This window comes from Microchirus variegatus, assembly GCF_963457635.1.
Source record: "Microchirus variegatus genome assembly, chromosome: 12".
NCBI lineage: Eukaryota > Metazoa > Chordata > Actinopteri > Pleuronectiformes > Soleidae > Microchirus > Microchirus variegatus.
The window spans coordinates 18,699,430-18,712,735 of NC_139813.1; the positions used below are offsets into that span (position 1 = coordinate 18,699,430).

A 13,306-nucleotide genomic window follows, 5' to 3' on the forward strand; every position below is an offset into this window, starting at 1 on the left:
TATCATCAGAGTTACTTGTTTTCCACTTGACCTGACATGTCCTGAAAATTGGCTTGTTTACTCAAGTAAGATGTTGTACAGCGACAGGAAAAAGAAGCCTCTGTGCCAAATGGTGAGTTGTTTTTTTACTCTGTTGGTCATCAGTAGTTCTTTATGGTTGTATTAAAATTCCTTTTCCTGATTCAGTGTTTCTTAGCTAACAATATCATATGAGTAAGTGTCACATTTTTTGGGGATTTCTATTATTTATAGTCAAATTTACAGCTTTATGCTTTAATTATTTATGTTTACAATTCATTTTCTTCACATTTCTTGTTAACACTCCCAATTTTATTTGTATTTGATTAGTTTAAGTGTTTCACGGCACAAGGTTGTTGTTTTTTTTATCTTGATGTCTGGTCCATAAATGACAACAAGGACTAAAAGAATCCTTGAAAATCACAAACCTCCTTTTATTCTATAAAAGTAAAAACTCTCTGCTCCTTTTGCTTCATTTATTTCACCACCGACTACCGTCATCATGTTGTAATACGCTTATTTTATCCTTATTTATTGTTTCTGTACTTTTCTACAAAATGTACAATTATGCTCATGCCAAGTTAAGACGAGCTGCAATCCCTTCATTTGGTAATTATTGACTGACAGAATGTGATTTGACCTCCTGCTCTGTTTGCCGTGTTATGGTGACCTGGCACCTAAACACACCATAGTTATTGATTTGGCTGCTTCTTTAATTTGTTTATCCTTATTTTTAACCTTTCCACTGTTCCCGTTGTGTCCAATGAGCCCAGTTAGATGTCTCCGAGTCAAAGTGATGAGAGGCAAGCGGAGAGAGAGAGAGAGAGAGGAGTAGCAGTCCCAGTCTTTCACACCGCGTATGAGGAGCCACATGTACACGTAAAAGGTGAGAATACATATATATCATGGGAGGATTTTGCCTTTCTTTTTTGCCGTTGTTGTCTAAAACGTTGTCATGTTTCTCATTTCCACAGTAATTCGATTTACGACTGAGTCTCAGGTGTATTCGAGAAACTGGCTGCAAATAGACCGGCCGTACGTCATGCTGTTAGTGTGCAGACTATCGGCTAAATTAACAATAAATATTCAGAGGGAAAAAAATGATGTTGCTGTTTCAGTGGCTGGATTAACATATCAACTGCAGCTGAAGTAAAAGCTTTAGATGCAAGGCAAAGACGGACAAGGGAAGTTATTTTTTAATAAGGGATCACTTTCTGTGTCCATCTTCCTTTCTCCCCCTCAGCCTCGGCTCTCTCCTACACATTAGTAACAGTACAGGAAAAGAAGGAAAGGCTCTGTGAAGGAGGTTGGGAGGAGTCTTTTTGGACGCCTTTCCCCCCCTAATCTGTCTTTATCTGGCTTGGTTGGTGGACGCTCAAGACAGATAGGGCAAGAATTGTGGACCCTTCAAGTTAGCAGACAGGGTTTATTGAAAAAAGAAAAAAAAAGAACAAGAAAAAAAAGAAAAGGGAGACAGAGGAGGAGAGCAGCACTCATCACCACTCCCCCTCCCAGCAAATGAGAGAGCAAGTCTAAATCATGTTGCTTATCAGTGCTGTTGTGCTGTGATGTTGCTCAGGCAGAGCCCAGCACAGAACAGGCAGCCGCGTGGACCTGTACACCGACCCAGAACCGGCCCAGCCTTCTCAGAGCTGGAGACACTCGCCTCGCCGCGTCTCTCACCTCCACCGCCGCCGCGTGCCTCCCACACTGACATGTACCCTGAAGAGAGCCGGGGGTCCGGAGGGGTAGCCAGTGTTGACTTCTTGGAAGGGACGTACGACTACGCCGCCCCTGCCCCTGCTCAGACGCCAGTCTACAGCCACACCAACACTGGCTTCTACTCTGCTCCCCTGGACGATGGCAGTCGTCAGTCCCTGGGCAGTGGGCCTGTCAGTCCTCATGCGTATGTGCCCTCCAGCCCCCGACTCAGCCCCTTCATGCACCCGCCCAGCCACCACTATCTGGAAACCACCGCAACACCCGTCTACAGGTAAGAGAACACAGTGTTTCTCTCACCAGAGAAAGAATAAGTTCTCCTTTTACACTGAATCACTAAGTTAATATATTGTGGCTATTGTTTATAAATGATTCTATTTCACAGACGCAAAGTAAATCACAAGTGGTGTAATCTCCACTGTTTGATTGTTTATTCAGTTTTGTTTGTGCTGTAATGTCATGATTATATAACTGTTATTGGCAAATCCAAATTGAAAGACACTCTTCACAGTTTTTTTTTTTTTTTTTTAAATCCAATACAATGAGTCTGTTCTGCTATGTTTTGTGTCATTTTTAATTGCGATCTGTTAAGTGGATAAATAGTGGTTTTTTTTTAGCCCAGCTTGTTTATATTAATTGGTGTATATATTTCCCAAATGTGTTTACACCCTCGTGTTTCCTGTCGAGTAGCTTTGGGACATAATATTGCTCCCCCAACTAGATTTAATATCTTTAACCCAGTGGCACAAACGAAATGCAGTCAAAAACAAAATTAAACGAGTGCATTGTTTATGTAATCTCTTGCTTTATGCATTGCCATTATCTCTATAGAAAGGATCAAGCTTTGCCCTGGTTGCTAATTCCAGAGATTAAGGACTTTGTCAAGGACCTTGAAAAAGGAACAATACGTAAGAACAACAAAAGTACAGATTGTTTCCTGGCTCAGGTGGAAAATAGCACTCTGCTCTTGTCTTACCCACTGTCACAAGTGTGGTAAATGTCAAAATTCACTTAAATAGTCGATTCTAATATATTTTTTATAATAAATAAGAGCCTTTTTGAGCCGGTGGTTACTGATAACTATAGTTATTATTATCTTTATTGTTGTCGTCGTCATGTTTGTGTAATGTGAAATGGTTGAGGCTGAAATCTGTCCTTGGTTACAGGTCCAGTCAGCAGTCGTCGGCATCCAGAGAGGATCACTGTGGCATCAGTGACGAGGCGTACAGTGTGGGGGAGTCGGGTGCTGGAGCCGCACTCGAGGGATTCGAGATGGCCAAAGAGACACGCTTCTGTGCCGTGTGCAGTGACTATGCCTCTGGGTACCACTACGGGGTGTGGTCCTGCGAGGGCTGCAAGGCCTTCTTCAAGAGGAGCATCCAGGGTAGTTAAGAGTTTGCTGTTTGTTCAACTTATTTTGTCATTGTTTAAGGGTTTAAATTTTATGTAAAAAATTAACTGGATAATTGAGGTGCGAATTCTCACATCAAATTCATTATTTTCTCCTCTATCTTTAAAGGATACCCTAGGAACCCCTAACCCTAAAAAATAATTTTACTACACTTAAACATAAAAATCTATTTTATTTATTAAGCTCCATTTCACAAATCTTTCTTAAGAGGCCTAAGTACACTCATAACAATGATAAACTTAATTTATACAAAATGTGCAAAGTAGCAATGCTACATATTAGACTTTTTGCAGAGATCCGATATGCCTATAGCTCTTGGGCCGATAACCAATAGCAATATATATATAAGTTTTTCCCTGCACCCAACTGCAGAGGTTATTTAGTCTCTTCTATAGTGACATTAGTATAATATTTTGTATAATCATGTCACGGCAGATGAGCAAAATAATTAGCTGCCTATTTATATCCAATAATACATTTTGAAGCCAATATCTGCCAATATCGTTCTGATAATATGCATCCTCAGTACTTGCTTTATAGCAATAGATGGTAAATGCTTTTGTATTTATATAGCCAGTATATATTCCAGTCTTGATGACCACTCGTCAGGAGCAATATGGAGTTAAGTGTCTTGCCCAAGGACACATCGGCTTGTAGACTAGCGGAGCCAGGAATCGAACCCACAACCTTTGGGTTGAAAGACATAAAAATCAGCAGAGTAAATAAAATATTGGGTTTTAAAAGAAACGGGTAAAAGGAATTGGGTCCATTAAACCTGTATTGTTTTCAGGGTAATAAATTAAGAAGTTAAAGTCAGATAAAATCAGGGAAAAAGCTGTTTTGACAAAAGATATAAATTGTTTTAGTTTTTTTCAGTTGTGCGCTATTAATCGTTTACCTTTTACTTGTTGTGTACAACCCACATACACACCACCGCCACCGCCTCTGTGTGCAGATCAAAGCTCTGCCCGCTCAGTCATGTTGCTGATGTGCTGCTTTGAATGTATTGAAAGACCGGTCATAAAGAAATCAGTCGTCTCCATGGCGATGACAAAGCCAAGATGCCTCCATCTCAGATTAATTGAAAATGGGAATGGAGTGTTCCCCCGGCTACTAAATAACCTAAACCTGAAACTGAACGCTGGAGTGTGCAGCTTGAAGTAATAGATTTTTCTCCCATTTCAGGTCACAATGACTACATGTGCCCAGCAACCAATCAGTGTACTATTGACAGGAATCGGAGGAAGAGCTGCCAGGCTTGCCGACTTAGGAAGTGTTACGAAGTGGGCATGATGAAAGGAGGTGAGTAGAAACGCCAGCATCATGTAAGAGATAAAATAAAAAATATTTTTTTTTGTTTTTGTTGGTTAGGGCTGGACGACACGGACAAAAACTTTATCATGATTAGAAAGTTTCACCTCCGTCGATGTCAGATTTTGCTCCTTAATTCTGGATGGATAGCGTAACTATGCTATTATTAATATGCAGTTCCGTGATTTGTTTTCCAACTTGTCAAATAAAAGATTTTATTTCCCAATTTGTAACTACATCCACACACTGATTGTCATATTTGTGGCAGAGAGGAATGGCACAAACGTGCGCTCTGGTGGATGCAGATAAGCTCCAGAGTAACTTTAACAACGACCTTGAAATGATTTCCTCGGAGAACGGCCACTGATTAGCGCACACACACACACACACCCACATTTTTGTTCACATACTTCTCACAAATCCCTCCATTTAATCAACACGGCTTGATTTTATGGCAAAGAAGGGAGTTCAAGTTGTATGTCTGTGTATCTGTATTTTGTTTTTAACCTCAAGGCATGCGTAAGGACCGCAGCCGCGTTCTGAGGCGTGACAAAAGACGCACTGGGACTACTGAGCAAGATAAGGCCTCCAGGGACCTGGACAACAAAACAGTGCCCCTCCAGGACGGGAGGAAACGTGGCGGCAGCACTAGAGCGGGCGGCAGAGGAGGAAAGTCATCCGTCACAAGCATGCCGCCTGACCAGGTGAAAATTTGGATGTGAAAGAGGACGAGTGGCCGTCTATAGACCAAGGGGCAGCAGTGACTCAGTGTTAGAGCGGGTCATCGTTCAGCTGGAAGGTTGAGGGGTCAATTCCATGGGGCTCTGTGAGTTAATATCCCGATAAATCCCTGGGGAAGACATTTAACCCCAACAAAAAACCCCATAGATATGCTCTATGAATGTCTTATTATCTGTATTTGTAGTCATCGTAAAGAAGTTTTAAATTTCACAGTTAATGAACTGACAAGTGTTTATCCGTTACTTTTCCAGGTGCTCCTCCTGCTCCAGGGTGCCGAGCCCCCAATCCTGTGCTCCCGTCAGAAGCTGAGTCGCCCTTACACTGAGGTCACCATGATGACGCTGCTCACCAGCATGGCCGACAGAGAGCTGGTCCACATGATCGCCTGGGCCAAGAAGCTTCCAGGTATTTCTTTATCCAGCAGTATGAACTTTTGCAATGGCACAATGTGAGTAAGTATCCTGACCAAAAATGAGAAATGTAAAATTATTGTCTTCTGCCCTGTACGTGAAAATAAAAATGGAAGCTTTTGGAAACAGAGGAAACGGATGAACTCATGTTAGTCATGTTCAAAAGAACATGATTAACATGACTAAAAACGAATGTTTTCCGCATTTTACCTCAAGCGAGATTGCGACTGTTGCTTGGCAGAGATGTTCAGAAATACTTGTCCTGTACGTAGAAAGATGAGGGCAGGTGCAGAGCAGGTTTTGCCGGAGCACAGTGACATTTTTCAAAAAGCCTGGAAACGCCGTCTTTTCCAAACATCCCCGCGTACAGACGCAATGTAGAACAAAGGTGGTGGCCCCTTCGACCGCCGCTCTGTTTGACTGCTTAGGCAACAGTGACGGCAGAGTGACAGGTGACCTTTATCGTGGGGGCACATCTGGACACATACACACACACAAATGCAGAGCCATTACGGTGATGGTAATTACAGTCATCAGCTTTGAGAGGATTGTTTGGCCAATCTGCTGGAACCCCACAGAGCATAAATGCAGTATAAGACACATCACCCTTTTGCACACACTTTACACACACACACACACACACAGTCACATTACGGTGACATGCATTCATTTCCTGCTGACTTACCTTAACCATAACTACGACTTGTTTAACCCTAACCTTAAAACATGACGTTCACCTTAAAATTGAATAATTTGCATTAAGGGGACTTGGTTTTTGTCCTCGTAAGGAAGACAAGTCCCCATAATGTGACTGTGTAAACAGATTTAATCCCTCACATGTGTAATTCCTGGAATAGACACTTAACATTTCAATTGCACAGCTATCCTTTTAAGGACTCTGCCTTTAAGACTTCCAGCCTTAAACAAAGCCTTATATCTAACCCTACAATCACCAGTTAATTCCTTAACCCTAACATTAAAGCCTTAAAGGTGCATTATGTAATAAATCTAAATCAACTGGCAATAAAATCCTCCTAATATGTCACAGAGACTCAGGAATAATGTTCATATAACAAACTGAACTCACCAACAACATCAGTACAGCCAAAATATTTTGCAGACTGCAAATCATGTTTATGTTTTGAAATCATGTTTTGGCATGTGGCGCCACCTACCGCCATCTACCAATCATTGCAGTCAGTTGATTCTCAGCTGCCGAGCAACCACGGGTTACCAGTTACGTCAGAAAACCTGAAAGACCTCCGTATTTTGAATTTGAATGTAGTAACCGTTTTTGACCACATTCTTACATATGGCACCTTTAAAACTTAAGAAAAGAGGTTCTGCCTCCAGTTTTTTCTAAATGCAGGTCAGTTTAAGGTCACAACAAGGTAATCAATTTAAAGGACACACACTTACCCTAAACTTAAACCATCACAACTAAATAGATTCTACACCTAACCAAGTCTTAACCCTGAAAAAGCCCTTTAAAGACACAAAATGTCCCCACAAAGATAGGTGTTTACATTTTTTGGACCTCACAAAGACATTAACACACACACATCCTCACAGGCTGTCTTAAGTGAGTAAATCCTGATTTTGAGGTGTCACTAAAAGCCAAAGGAAATACGGTTATAATTGCGAAGGGTCCTGAACACATACATGGGGGTGAGGGTGGGGGGGGGGACAATGAAGGTGAATTGACTGTAATTATATATGAAGTGAGACAGCTGAGTGCCAGTGATAAGGCTTTGTATGGGAGCAGAGACTTTGCAGGTGGATTCATTTAAGCAACAGTTAGTTCTTTGGCTGAAAGCAGAGGCTTAAATATGTTTTGTTTTCATGAAGGTACCGGAAAAATACTATAAACTCTGGCAGTGTTTATGTTTCACACCATTTTATAGTCTGGGTTAGGGTTAGCAGTTTAGGGACATCTGTTAGTTGGAGTTGTTTTGAGAGCATGTTTGTCAAAGAGTGGATGTGAACGTCTGCTCAAAACTGTCCGTGTGGTTCCCCTTCGCTCTCTTTCCAGCGTGGGTCCTTTTGACAAAATGCTTTTCGGGTGTGTTTCTCTAGGTTTCCTGCAGCTGTCCCTTCACGACCAGGTGCAGCTGCTGGAGAGCTCCTGGTTGGAGGTGCTCATGATTGGACTCATCTGGAGGTCCATTCACTGCCCAGGCAAGCTCATCTTCGCACAGGACCTCATCCTGGACAGGTAGTTAGCAGAACTCGCCTCATGTCTTCGTGACATGCACCTTTCTTTACTTTTTTTTTCTCTCTCTCATCTTCTCTCCTTACTTTTCCCCCTGCCTATTTCTCCGTCTTCATCCGACTCTCGAAGATGTTACAAGTGATACATCAGCATTGTAGATTTTCCATTTCACACCTGGCCCACCATTGTGTCATCTCAACACGTCCATCAGAGAGTGAAAGACTAATTACCTGCTCCCCGTGGAGAGAAGAGCAGCCTCTCTCTGACCTGAAATACTCCCTCGTTATTACGGCGCTAAACTGGCAAACCCGTACAGAGACTTAATCAAAGCCTCAATGCAAGGAATGATGGAAAAGAAGGGAGAGAGATGATGGGAAAGCAGAGAGAATTACAGATGCACGGGGACACGAGACACTGCTTTGTTCTGCTTTTTGCAGGAACATTTCCAGCCTCGTTGACTGACCACACCTCAGCATTCAGAGAAACACAGCAGAGAAAAAAGGTGGATGAGGGAGAAATGCAGACAGACAGACAGACAGACAGAGCTCTTAGCGTCTGATGTGCTTGATGGCCCCCATTTGATTCAAAAGTGTATTACCGAGCATTATCTCTAAACCCCGGTCTCCGTATGAGTGTGCTCCCCAATTGGACATGATAACTAAAATGCTGCAGGTCAGGGTTGGCAAATTCCCCTGCCTGTGTGCAGTCCAAGTTTATCTTGCACTCAAACCGCTGGATATTACCCATCTTTCCGTCACTTTTCAGCTGTGCCGACAAAATAGAGCGCCGCGGCGATTCAGGCCATTAGACGTTTATGTGGCCGCTTTTTTTTTTTTTTTTTTTCGCAGAGTTTCTTTGTCGTGGGTCTTCTTTCCTCTGAAGATGTGAGGATGACATTAACAACCATGTGGTTAAATTCTGATTTAATACAGATCAGACCTGACAATAGAATTTCTGAACTAAGTCGTCTGAACTAAAACCTCTAGATTTGTGATTTGACTGTTGAGTTTTTTGGAAAACAAGCTCCCATTATTGGACACATAATGTCCACTCATATGTGCTGTACTTTATCATCTGCTTTCATCTTCTATTGAAAAACAGCTGAAACTAAATGATTGAGAATACACTCTTAGAAATAAGGGTTCTGAAAGGGTCCTTCTACGAGGGCTGAGGTTCTACCTGGAACCATTTGCTTCTGAAAAACCCTTTCCCGAAAGGTTCTTGGTAACACTAATGGTTCCAGTGAGAACCATTTTGATCCAGAGAACCCTGTAAAACCCCTTTCCTGAATAAAGGGTTTTAAAAGGGTTCTTGGTGCAAGTACCTGGAACCAAAGAGGGTTTTCCTATTAGGACAAACTGAAGACCCTTATATGGTTCTACTTAGCACTTTTATTTGTAAGAGTTTAGAGCTGAAACAACTTATCGGTTTGAAGCTCTTTTCATGATTAAAACAAGATTTCTGATTGTTTTAGCTTCTTAAAGGTGAACCTTGTCTTCGTTTCTTTGCTCCACATAACAAAGAAATCATTCTAACTGAATCATTTTTGGTTTGTGGACAAAACAAGGCGTTCGAGAACATCTTCATTTCTATATAATAATCCAAATAATCGTTATTTGAAAATTATTAATTATTAGTTGACTTATTTTCCCATAGACTTCCATTCAAATAGGGTTATATTTGCTGCCAGTGGAGTCGCCCCCTGGTGGCTATCCAGTATATACTTTCTCCCTGATTTGGGAAGAGCAATCCAGTTGGATATTGAAAAATGGATAATTATAATTCTCTTATAATTCATCTGCTTTTGTCCTTCCTTTTCCTTTTCTCTGGGTGTAAATAGTGGAGTTATATGTTTTTCTTTCTAACTATATTATAACAATGATCATATGATCATACACCATATCATACAAGTCCTAATAATGTATACAATAAATACAGAGACATGATATCCATTCATCCATTGCAGTGTAAAACTGAAAAGAAGAGTGACCAAAGGAGATACAGGCTTTGTGGGTCTGAATATTGAGTAGTGACTGTAGATATGAAGGTGTTTTCCCAAAGAGAGCAGTCTGAGTGAGGGTCAGTTCACCAGGGCAATTGAAAATAAAGTTTGTATATGAGTCACTTCAGCCTGGTGAACACAAAGTACCAACTATTTCCCCATGTCTTTCTCTCTTTTATTCTTTCCTTCAGGAATGAAGGCAACTGCGTGGAGGGCATGGCTGAGATCTTTGACATGCTGCTGGCCACCACCTCCCGCTTCCGCATGCTCAAACTCAAGCCCGAGGAGTTCGTCTGCCTCAAAGCCATCGTCCTGCTCAACTCTGGTGAGGCAACAACGCCGCCGCTGTCACCCGAGTTCACATTTCTATTTACTCTGTTGCGAGATAAACTGGGAGGAAAACGAGTGCCTGGAAACACTGGCCGTGGCAGCAGCAGCAGCAGCAGTGTTCTTAACAAGGCCCTGCATTGTCAATATGCCTGATAACTGTTTCCATGACGACATGACACTGGTCAGGGCCCTGTTTTTGTCTTGGATTTTGAGATATTCTCTAAGGGAAAAGTGAAATACCAGTGACACAAGTGGCACAGCTGCTTGAGCTGCATGAACATTTGATCACTGTGTGGGCAACTACTGCTCTTATTCCACGTATGTGTGAGTCAGATGTTTCATCAAATAAACCTTGCCATTGCTGGTTCATGGTAGATTTAAACCTGAATCAGTAGCGTGATGAGCATATCCGTGTTGGAGACGTCGCAGTGAGCTTCTGTTCCTCCTCTTTTAGGTTCCTTCTCTTTCTGCACCGGCACGATGGAGCCACTCCACGACGCGTCCGCGGTGCAGGACATGCTGGAGACCATCACAGATGCTCTCATTCATCACATCAGCCAAACTGGATGCTCTGTTCAGCAGCAGTGGAGACGACAGGCCCAGCTTCTCCTCCTGCTCTCCCACATCAGACACATGAGGTAAAAAAAGAAATAGCATGAAAAGGACCAATTTAAGGTGTTCAAAATTAGCTTAAAAAGGGGTAAATGTATGTTTTAGAACCAACGGTTAATCGACACAAAAGTACAAAATCTGTTTGGGAGTAGCATGAAAGGGTGGAGATACGAGCGACTGAGCTATCTGATGCTTCCATGTTAAGTAATGTTTGCTAAAAATAGCAGACTCCATTGTTTTAAAAGATTGAATCTATTTTTAAATATGAAACTCCTTTTCCTTTTTGTCACAACCTCTCAATGATATAGATCATTTCTCTTTTTTTCCCAATGCACGATTGCTTTAAAACGGAGCTCCTGAAGTGAAAAGAGAAAAAAAAAAAAAAAAACTTGAAATCTTGAGTTTCAAAGTAAAATATGAAAAAAAAAAATCATCAATTCTTTTTCTCATTTTTTTAAATCTGGAGTTTCAAAGTGGAGATCTCGAGTTTCCAAAAAAATATGTAAAAAAAACATTTCATAAATTTTTTTTCAGTTTTTGAAATCTCGAGTTTCAAATTCAACATCTAAAGTTTCCAAAAAATGCTGAAAAATAAAAATCCAAATTTTTTTTGGGTCATTTTTTGAAATCTCAAGTTTCCAAAAAATGCTGAAAAAAAAATCCAACATTTTTTTGGGTAATTTTTTGAAATCTCAAGTTTCCAAAAAATGATGAAAAAAAAAATCCAAAATTTTTTGGGGTAATTTTTTGAAATCTCAAGTTTCCAAAAAATGATGAAAAAAAAATTCCCAAATTCTTTTGGGTAATTTTTTGAAATCTCAAGTTTCCAAAAATTGCTGGGAAGAAAATTTTACTTTTTTTTTTTTTTTTGAAACTCGAGATCTTGAATTTGAAACTCGATGTTTCAAGATTTTTTTTTATTGTAATTTTTTTCTCTCATGTCATTTTGGGGGCTCCATACGTTAAAATGTTTTTATTTATTTTTTATTTTTTTGTCTATTATGTTTGCAGTTTGTCGCGAAGCCTTTTGTATTTTGGTTACGGCACAATTGCTCTGTCTACACAAGCAGAAAAATAAAGGTGTAAGAATATTTAGTTGGTTCTGGTCTTTTTGAGGAATTTGGTGTCGCTAATAAAAGTAGTAAAGTGCTTATTAAGACACATTTACAGTTTGAATACTGAATAAAAAATACTCAACATGCAAAGGAATGAGTTCTTCTGACTCATTTATTCGTTTCCTTACTTTTTTTCTTTTACTTCCTGTACTTGTATCTGTCCAATACCATCAATACAAAATGTGGAGAATGAATTGAAGAAAACTCTGTCTTATGTTGGAACTAGACAAATAAATTAACGGCTACATCTTAATATTTTGGAATTTTTCCTAAGAAGGTTTCATTAGAGGCAATTTCTCTATTCAAAGTCAGATGATCAAGGATGAAGGAAGCAGGTTAGGGTTAAAATCCTCACGTCCGCTTTCTGCTCCTCACAGCAACAAAGGCATGGAGCATCTCTACAGCATGAAGTGCAAGAACAAGGTGCCGCTGTACGACCTGCTGCTGGAGATGCTGGACGCTCACTGCCTTCACCGGCCAGCAAGACCAGCCGAGGCCTGGCTCCAGTTGGACATAGAGTCCTCCACTATCATGAACGACAACGACGACAACAACGACAACAGCGGTGGCGGCGGCGGTGTCTCATCTTCAGCAGGCTCCAGTTCAGGACCTCGCAGCAGCCACGAGAGTCCGAGCAGAGCCGCGTCAGGTCCAGGTGTCCTGCAGTACGGAGGGTCCCACTCTGACTGCACCCACATCCTATGAGGTCGAACGCAGGGTTACGTCATTGATGAGGATGATGTGTGGAGTTCAGGAGGAAGGATTTAACACTTGTATTTGAAATTCGTGTTATCAGATAATTATTTATGAATTGAGTTGTCGTCGTCGTAGTTGTTTAGGAAGGAAAAACTCCTTTGCGCTGTTTCCAATTCACAACAATCTACGAGCTTTGATGCAGTTTCTTCTTTATCTGTGACTTTTTTAAAAAGTAAAACAGCCAGCATTCATTCATATTATGGCTTTTTCTTCTGTTAAAGTGATTTCAAATGATGAGCAGCTAATTTTCTTTGCCTCAACCAAAGTGCACTTCCCCTGGAGTTTGAGGGACTGGCATTATCTTTACTTTCACAAACAAAAAAAAGTCTTTGACTGCAGTTAAAACGGCAAAATAGTGGGTAAAATGAAAGTGGAACTGATTTTGATCATTTAAAAACATTTCTGGGGAGAAATAAAAATTAAAAAATGTGAATTATTTGTTGAAATTGTAATACCAAAACAAATTGTATGATTTGAACCTGGAGCACTGATTAAATAATGAGGGTAGCCTGACGTCAGGGTTACGTCATTTATGAGGCTGTCCTGACGTTCCACAGGTGTTTGTGTACAAAGCTTTGATTTTTGTCCTGACGTTCAACATTTTGATCATGTAAAAAATGACAACCGACCAGCTCAACCCTGTCTTTTGTTTCATAGACACATGATGAG

General features: G+C 40.8%; 1 protein-coding gene across 1 annotated transcript; it reads left to right on the forward strand.

Moving 5' to 3' along the window:
* Positions 1-1,586: 1,586 nt before the first annotated feature.
* esr1 (estrogen receptor 1) lies at positions 1,587-12,586 on the forward strand (the record flags this gene model as incomplete). The annotated part of the gene is made up of 9 exons (XM_083899205.1): positions 1,587-2,011; positions 2,904-3,121; positions 4,334-4,450; positions 4,973-5,163; positions 5,452-5,605; positions 7,687-7,825; positions 10,016-10,149; positions 10,609-10,792; positions 12,259-12,586. 9 exons carry the CDS (start codon positions 1,587-1,589, stop codon positions 12,584-12,586), a joined length of 1,890 nt encoding a protein of 629 aa, XP_083755331.1.
* Between the last annotated feature and the right edge of the window lie 720 nt (positions 12,587-13,306).